This window comes from Sinocyclocheilus anshuiensis, unplaced genomic scaffold (genome assembly GCF_001515605.1).
Source record: "Sinocyclocheilus anshuiensis isolate Anshui unplaced genomic scaffold, SAMN03320099.WGS_v1.1 scaffold1659, whole genome shotgun sequence".
NCBI lineage: Eukaryota > Metazoa > Chordata > Actinopteri > Cypriniformes > Cyprinidae > Sinocyclocheilus > Sinocyclocheilus anshuiensis.
This window is the reverse complement of record NW_015551112.1, coordinates 330,929-339,467: the sequence shown is the minus strand read 5'-3', so window position 1 is coordinate 339,467 and position 8,539 is coordinate 330,929. Positions and strand designations below refer to the sequence as shown.

The 8,539-nt window shown below is 38.7% G+C and overlaps 1 protein-coding gene across 1 annotated transcript in view; it reads left to right on the top strand.

Annotated features, from left to right (window-relative positions):
- Nucleotides 1–8,539, top strand: part of LOC107662975 (semaphorin-6B-like) — a 119,872-nt gene that overhangs the window by 103,731 nt on the left and 7,602 nt on the right. Inside the window, exons 12-14 of the mRNA XM_016453110.1 lie at nt 1,406–1,555; nt 2,943–3,122; nt 6,943–7,083. Coding sequence (XP_016308596.1) covers nt 1,406–1,555; nt 2,943–3,122; nt 6,943–7,083 — 471 coding nt within the window. The remainder of the gene's footprint in view (nt 1–1,405; nt 1,556–2,942; nt 3,123–6,942; nt 7,084–8,539) is intronic.

Below are 8,539 nucleotides of genomic sequence, written 5' to 3'. Positions count from 1 at the left end.
TATCTATCTATCTATCTATCTATCTATCTATCTATCTATCTATCTATCTATCTATCTATCTATCTACCGATCCATCCTTCCGTCTATCCATCCATCGTTCTATCATTCTACTGATCTGTCCTATCCATCCATCTTTCATTCTGTCATTCTACCCATCCATCCATCCATCCATCCATCATTCTATCTTTCTACCATCCATCCATCGTTCTATCATTCTTCTGATCTGTCCTATCCATCCATCTTTCATTCTATCATTCTACTGATCTATCCATCCATCCATCCGTCCATCCATCCATCCGTCCATCCATCCATCCGTCCATCCATCCATCCGTCCATCCATCCATCCGTCCATCCATCCATCCGTCCATCCATCCATCCGTCCATCCATCCATCCGTCCATCCATCCATCCGTCCATCCATCCATCCGTCCATCCATCCATCCATCGTTCTATCTTTCTACCATCCATCCATTGTTCTATTATTCTACTGATCTATCATCCATCCATCCTTCGTTCTATCTTTCTACCAATCCATCCATCCATTGTTCTATTATTCTAACCATCCATCCTTCCATCATTCTATCTCTACCGATCCATCCATTCATCCATCATTCTAACTTTCTACTGATCCACCCGTCCATCCATCCATCCATCGTTCTATCATTCTACTGATCTATCCATTCAGCCATCATTCTAACTTTCTACTGATCCATCCATCCGTCCATCCATCCATCCATCATTCTATTATTCTACTGATCTATCCATCCATCCATCATTCTATCATAATACTGATCTACCAATCCATCTATCATTCTACCCATCCATCCATCCATCCATCATTCTATCTTTCTACCAATCCATCCATTCATCGTTCTATCATTCTACTGATCATCCATCCATCCATCCATCCCTCCATCATTCTATCATTCTACTGATCTATCCATCCATCCATCCACCATTCTATCATTCTACTGATCTATCCATTCCTCTATCGTTCTGTCATTCTACCCATCCATCCATCGTTCTATCATTCTACTGATCTATCCATCCATCCATCATTCTATCATAATACTGATCTATCATCCATCTATCATTCTACCCATCCATCCATCCATCATTCAATCTTTCTACCAATCCATCCATCGTTCTATCATTCTACTGATCTATCCATCAATCCATCCATCCATCCACCATTCTATCATTCTACTGATCTATCCATTCCTCTATCGTTCTATCATTCTACCCATCCATCATTCTGTCTTTCTAACGATCCATCCATCCATCCATCATTCTACCAATTGACCGCTTGATAGCTAGTTGCCTTCTTCTGGTTTGTAGCTTGAAATGTCAAGCGTTAATTAGTGAAGCATCACTGTATCAGTAATGTGGTTCTTTTACTTTTCTAGGCCTGGAGGATGTGCTGTCCAGGGGTCGAGATTCAGCTCCTCCAACACCCTTCCTAATGAAGTGCTGAATTTCATCAAAACTCATCCTCTGATGGATGAAGCGGTACCTTTGCTTGGACACAGACCGTGGATAGTCAAGACTATGGTCCGGTAAGATGCGTACAGCTACACAACACAGGTGTTACGGAAAAATATCAATAAACCACAAGATGCTTGTTATATGAAGTGTGTTGCTGAGAGTTGAAAAGGTGAAACATAATTCTCAAGGCCTGCTAAAAGCCGTGCTGCTTAAACTGAAATTGGTTGAGATATCAGGAGCCCGAACTCTGCTGTAGTATGGCTAATGTTAGCAGCACCGACACTCAAAGGACATCATTCTGTGAGCATTCCTGTTAAGAGCGTTCCTACAGTGTCTCTCAAGGTTAGCGAGGGGGAAAAAAACCTTAGTTAAAATATAAATCTGAACTCCAGAAGTGCTTCTGCAGAGAGTAAATTGCCTGAGGCTTGCAGAACCAAAGCAAAGCTTCTCTGCAAGGAGTAAAAATATAGCTATAAATCAAATCGCTTTTAAAAATTGGATTGAAATGGCCACTGGGTTCCTTCATGATAACTAGAAGTGAATTGACACAAAGGAGAGTGGTACTCTGGTGTACATTTGATTCATATTCAATAACAGACCATTTTGCCTGAATGTTTATCTTGAATAAATGTTAGTGAATTACTCTTCATAAAGATTTCAATGACTTGAAGCAAAATAGTCAGCTCAGGTTTTTCACAATTACAACCAAGTAAAAGTACACAGAAAGTAAAAGTTGGTGTGAGCCGTCACAGAAACTCTGGTGAAACTCCGTTGTGTTTGCTGACTTTGATCCAAATAAGCCTTTTTACACCTAATCTTCTCAAGTCTCAACAGAGAGAGTATTTACACATCTTATCTCTGACATCCCTTTTTAATTATTTCTTAAGCTGTATTAAGAATAACACACCAAGAATGGTTTAAAACATATAGCGGCAGCACTAAAATCTGATTTATGTTTGAAGCTATTAAATGACAAAATGTGACCATCAGCTGAATTCAACGGATCAAAATGAACCCTATTTACTTTCTTAATGTTCCGGTGCACAATTCATAAATGAATGCCGTTCTAAAGAAAATATGTCTTTGCAAAGTTTGTTCAAATTGTAATACCTTGATTTACCTCTGAAAGGACTGTTTTATTCATCAGAATTGTAAATAGGCCGTGTGGGTGGGGAAAATAATACAGGGTTACATTTTTTTCTTATTCAATATTCTGTTTCTCTTGGAAAAATATCACGTTATGGTTGCAAAATGGCTTGCAAATGCAGTTTCGTGTTGATTTTAAAACACTGTTTTATTTGGCTACTGTAAACAGCTTACAGTTAGCATGGTGAAATATATTCTTGGCTGAAAATTTGTCTTTTATTGTCTTTCATCATATTGATGTTGCAACTGTTTTATAAAAGCAATAAGCTTCTGTAATGGTGTGCATATTGTTCTATTTTCCTCACTTTAAAGGTACCAGTTGAACACTATGGTGGTAGACACTGAGGCAGGCCCACACCGCAATCGGACTGTGGTGTTCCTCGGATCCACCAGAGGAACCGTTCTCAAGTTCCTCATCACACCCAGCCCGGAGAACCCATACTCCAACACCAATACCTTTCTGGAAGAGATGGAGGGATACAACCCAGAAAGGTGAAGGGATTTTTTGTTTGAAACCAGTTTGAGGCAATACACTACAGGCAAAACCATTGTTTTTTTCAGGCATGGGTCAGACTTCTGTCAGACTAGTGGAAAGACAACATCCAAAATATACATTTAAGTTTTTATTTTATTACACTTTATCTATTTGTATGTGTAGATTTCAATTACAGTACACATGTTTAAAGGCTGTATTCTCAAAATCTTCACTTCAGTAACATTTGTATACACCAGACTTTGCAGTTTTTAATCTACAGGTGCATCTCAATATATATTCTGAGGGTTTCTATATAATTTGCCTGATAAATATTTAAGTAAATTCACCTTATTTACAAATTAAAAAAATATAAAATATATCCTACCTGCCTGTCAACGTATGTATCTAAACATAATCTAGTAAAATTCTATACAAAATGGGTATTTGCATATCTCCATGCACTCTGTTCGCGCAGACATGATACGTCATCAGCACGTTCCATTACGCTAACTGCAGACCGAGCGAGAATGGAAGGCGTTATTATTGTAATATTATGCGCTTTATACTGTAATGTTTTCTCACCGGTGAATGAGACACGAGGTAATCTGACAGCGCTGCATTCAATCCTCCACCAACTCCGTCTCTCAGCGTGTCGCTGGTTAGCCTCTGCTCTGCCTGTGCGCGTTCATGTCTTTTGGAAGAGGCGTGGCTTTGGAGAGTGATTTTCAGGGAGGGTGGGATCTTATGCTTTCAAAGCTAGCTTGCTATTGCTAGAATCTCCGAAATCGCCTTCCCTACCATTAAAGGTGGGGTAAGCGATTTCTGGTAGCCAATGTTGACATTTGAAATCACCAAAACAAACACGCCCCAAAAGGGCCTCGCCACTATTTTGATAGCTCCGCCCCACACATACGTATGCAACCCAGGCAACGATTAGTTCTGTGAAACAAAGCAAAACCAATGTTACACCGTGTCTACACCGGATGCGAGTGGCGCGGCGCGACAAAATACTATAGAACTCATTATAATCAGTGATGCTGTCTACACCAGATATATATATATATATACATATCTATGGTCTACACTGGATGAGGTGCGGCACGACACGACAAATCCCCGACAGGAAACTGCTGCTGTGTTCTATTTATGACGTATTGACACAAATTTCAAATGATTTTCAACGGTCTCTTTGTCGCGTCCAGTGTACTAGACAGACTTTAGCTGTTGAGGCGCAGACACGGTGTTACTCACCTATCGAGAAGAAACAAAGCAACCTCGGCGTCCGATCGCAGGCCTTCCGCTCCTTGAGTTCTCTCCAGCGCTGGAAAGCTTATCTGATATTTACACGGGTCCTACTTACCTTATCGTAAGCCTTCTTTTGTTCCGCAGACGTTTTCCTCTTTTGTTTTTTATCCGCCATCTCTATCTTTCTGTCACACGGCTTGGCTAATGTGCGTCCTGTGCACTGAACACTCTCTCCTCCACATCATGAGTAGACACGCCCCTTACTGCTGATTGGCTACAAGTTTGTTTTGCTACTCGGCCCGAATCAGTTTTCTAAAGCTTTTTTGTAAAATCGCTTACCCCACCTTTAATGTACTGTGATGAATTAACTGTGGAAAGTATGGTGCTATTTATTAGTTAAAACTTTTACCCTGTTACCTGTAGTGTACACTAAGAATATGACAACCCAAGAGAGATATATCTATGCTACCTCCAAAAAGATAAAAGCAGCTTATTAGACAAGATGTTATGCAAACATTGCATTCAGACATACTTTGATGACTTCCGGCCTTCCTGATAAGGCAGCTTGTTGCAGGATTCGGAGCAGAGATCAAGTTGTTTTTGTCCTTAGCATCCTTTAATCTGTTTCCAGACTTGGAATCTGTTTTTATCAAGAAGTTCCACGCAGTTGTTTACTGTTGTTTACGTTTAGCCCTGGATTGAAAACTTTAGCACTGTCAAAGAAAAAGATATTCAGTATCAAATGCAACTGAAGAAATAAATCCACACTTTTTATCCACAAACACGCAGCACCTCTGAAAATGTCCTCAAAAGCAAAAGGAGGCAAAAAGATTCAACAGGGTTTCTGATTGTGTGTGTGTGTGTGTGTGTGTGTGTGTGTGTGAGTGAGCGTGTGGCGCTCTGATGGATGAAAACATGGCTGGGGTTTTGAAGATGAAAGGCAATACCTGTCTGGAGGAAGAACAGTAAGGTTCAGAGAGATGCATGCTGGGAGATGAAGGCGAGTTGTGTGGCGGTTGAGATAAGGTTCTCAGCAGGACACAGCGCTCACTGAGAAACACACTCACACACACACCTGAAACAAAGAGATCACTGTGTCTGCTTGACCTTCTGTCTTGCCTTAGGTGTTCTCTGGACGGCATCTAAAACTCTCACACAACTTACTGTAATATGTCTCATTTGTCTCCCAGCTATTTATCAGTGTTTAGATTACATGTCTGATATATGTAGACCTACTGTTGGGGAGTTTCTCAGTGTCGTAATTTAATCAGAGAGGTTGCAGTAATTTAATGCCTTATTAGCAGCTTGACAGTTAATGTGTATTGGAAAAAGACCAACTCTGACTGAATCTCTTTTAGTGTGTATTTTTTTTGGGCTGTTTGCCACTTTTTTATAGTCACAGACAGTAGAAAGACGAAAGGAGCTTACTGAAGAGAAAGAGAGACTGAGGAAATTGGATCGGGAACAAGGTTTGACAAAATTCTGTTTAAGAATTTGCCTTGCTTCAGTTGGAAATTGAATTGGCCACACCCCACAGAAAGTTAAATGACAGGAAGTGGAATTTACAAAATTATAAGTCATATAAATTTAATAGGTAATGCATTCTGTGTTGGTCCATACATTTACCATTCAAGCATTTGAGGTCAGTATGTTTTTTTTTTCTTTTCTTTTGAAAAAAAAAAAAGATAATTTTATTCAGCAAAAATGCATTTAGTTGATTTAAAGTGACAGTAAGGATATTTACATTGTTACACAGAAATTATATTTCAAGTGTTTCTTGAGCAGCAAATCAGCATATTAGAATGAATTCTGGCAGATCATGTGACACTGAAGACTGGAGTAATGATGCTGAAAATTCAGCTTTGCATCACAGGAATAAATTACATTTTAAAATATATTCAGATAGAAAACAGTTCTTTTAAATTGTAATAATATATCACAATATTACTGTTTTTACTATATTTTACAACAAATAAATGCAGCCGTTGTGTGCATAAGACTACTTTTAAAAACATGTTAAACTGTAGTGTAAGTAAAATAAATTGTTCAAATGTATTTCATGTAAATGTTAATAAAAAGCCTATTATCTAAACATAATCTAGTAAAATTATAAAAAATAGTTTAAATGATCTAAATCGAAATTTCTGGAAATCATATTGGTTAATTTTCTTCATCACAATATCACAATTAAGTGTATAAAAGAGAATGAATTTTGAATAATTCACTACTTTCTTCACTACTAAAATCTCTTTAGGTTTTTTTGTTTTACTCATTCATTTTTAATTCTGACCCCTTTTTGCTACTGTACCTTTAAGACTACATGTAAATGGCATATACAATATGTAAGTTCTATATGTAGATAACCTTTGTAGTGATTGGCTAACCTTCTCACATGTGAAATGAGTTAGAATGTCTCTGCCCTGCTGCTGAGTGTGGGTGGTCAAACTGTATGTTAATGTGCTCATGACTCATGGAGACACTGATGTGAAGTTGTTGGGTTTTAATGAGTGTGCGTATTCGTGTTCTAGGAAATGTTTAGTTGGTAAAGTGCATGAGGGGTTGTATTGATGACTTCAGTGTGTGTGTGTGTAGGTGCGGTGATGACTCTGTGCAGGCGAGGCAGCCTCTCTCTCTGACCCTGGACAAACCCAGTCACACGCTCCTGCTGGCCTTCCACTCCTGCGTGGTGAGAGTGTCTGTCGCACGCTGCCAACTGCACTCCAGATGCATGAAGTAAGAACACACACACAAACACATACACACCTTCAGTCTGTAACTGACACACACACATTCCCATTTTCCATCTTAAAGTAAATTGTGCCACCCAAATGCACACTGCTTCATCAGCAGCTTTGAAATTACTGTGACCCAGCTTTTACAATTTCCTTCAGACACACACACACACATACACACTCCTTCTGGCCCGGCTCCCGTATGGCACATTTAGAACAGTCTCTTCCTGTGAAGCAGTAAAGTTCTGGTGCAGTTCAGGCGTGATTAATGGTAGAGGCTTTGATTGAGTCTGCTGACGTTCTCTCTCGTCTTGCGGGATGCGGTACAGCGCAGTCGTACCATCTGTGGCAATCCACTATGTACGTCTGCAGCACCATGTGCTGCTCAAATGACTCTTGCACCAGCAGCCAGTGCTGCCATGGGTGGTAAACTGAAGAAAAAAAAAATGTGCACGATTTACTTGTTCGCCCAGAAATTGCTACACTGGAAAAAAATGGTGTAGAAACAATTTTGCTAGTAAATTGTACTAATAATTACAAAAACAATTAACACATTGTAACATTGAATTTACCATGAAACTTTGAAGTAGAAAGACTGAAATAGTATTTTCTTGTAAAGTATTCTGCAATAATCTTTATTTTATTTGCAACTTCGGTAAATCATTTTTTACACTGTACACAACTTTAAAACCTCCTTTTCCTCCTTGCACAAGCTCATATAAATAGATGCTGAACAAAGAATACAGTACTAAATGTAAATGCATTGTGTTAAATAATATATATTTAAATGACAAATCATAATTGTGAAATGATAATTATGTATAAGGCTAAAATATATTAAAAAAAAATTAATTAACGTTAATTACATTTGTTGCTGTTCAGAATGTAAATCTAGCTATTTTATTTTTATATGCAGTAGAAGCATTATATTTTAATTTGAATACACACCAAATGTAGGTATAATGATTTATTTTTATTATATTATTCAATTTAATTTACTGTTTATTTTATGTATTATTTTGGTACTGCTATAAAAAATGAACATTGTATACACACACACACACACACACACACACACACACCACACAATGTTCATTTATATAATATATATATATATATATATATATGTGTGTGTGTGTGTGTGTGTGTGTGTGTCACAAATCAAGGCCAGACACAACAGGTAAGTGCAAATCAGGATGGTTTATTGACTGGGTAAGGGGATGACTGGAATAGGTGAGTAAAAGGCAGGTGAGTGTAAACACAGTGAATGGTTCCAGGGTGCTTATCTGAGTTCTGATGGTGAGGATCGGATGCCGGTTACGTTGGAGATCGTGGAACAGTTTCCAAGGAGTCGTTGGAGGATCGCGGGAGAAACAGAAGGTAAGTCTCTCTAGGTGAGTTCAGCTGAGAGAGTCCAGAACAGTCCATAGGAGTGACCGGTAGACCGGACGGTGAGA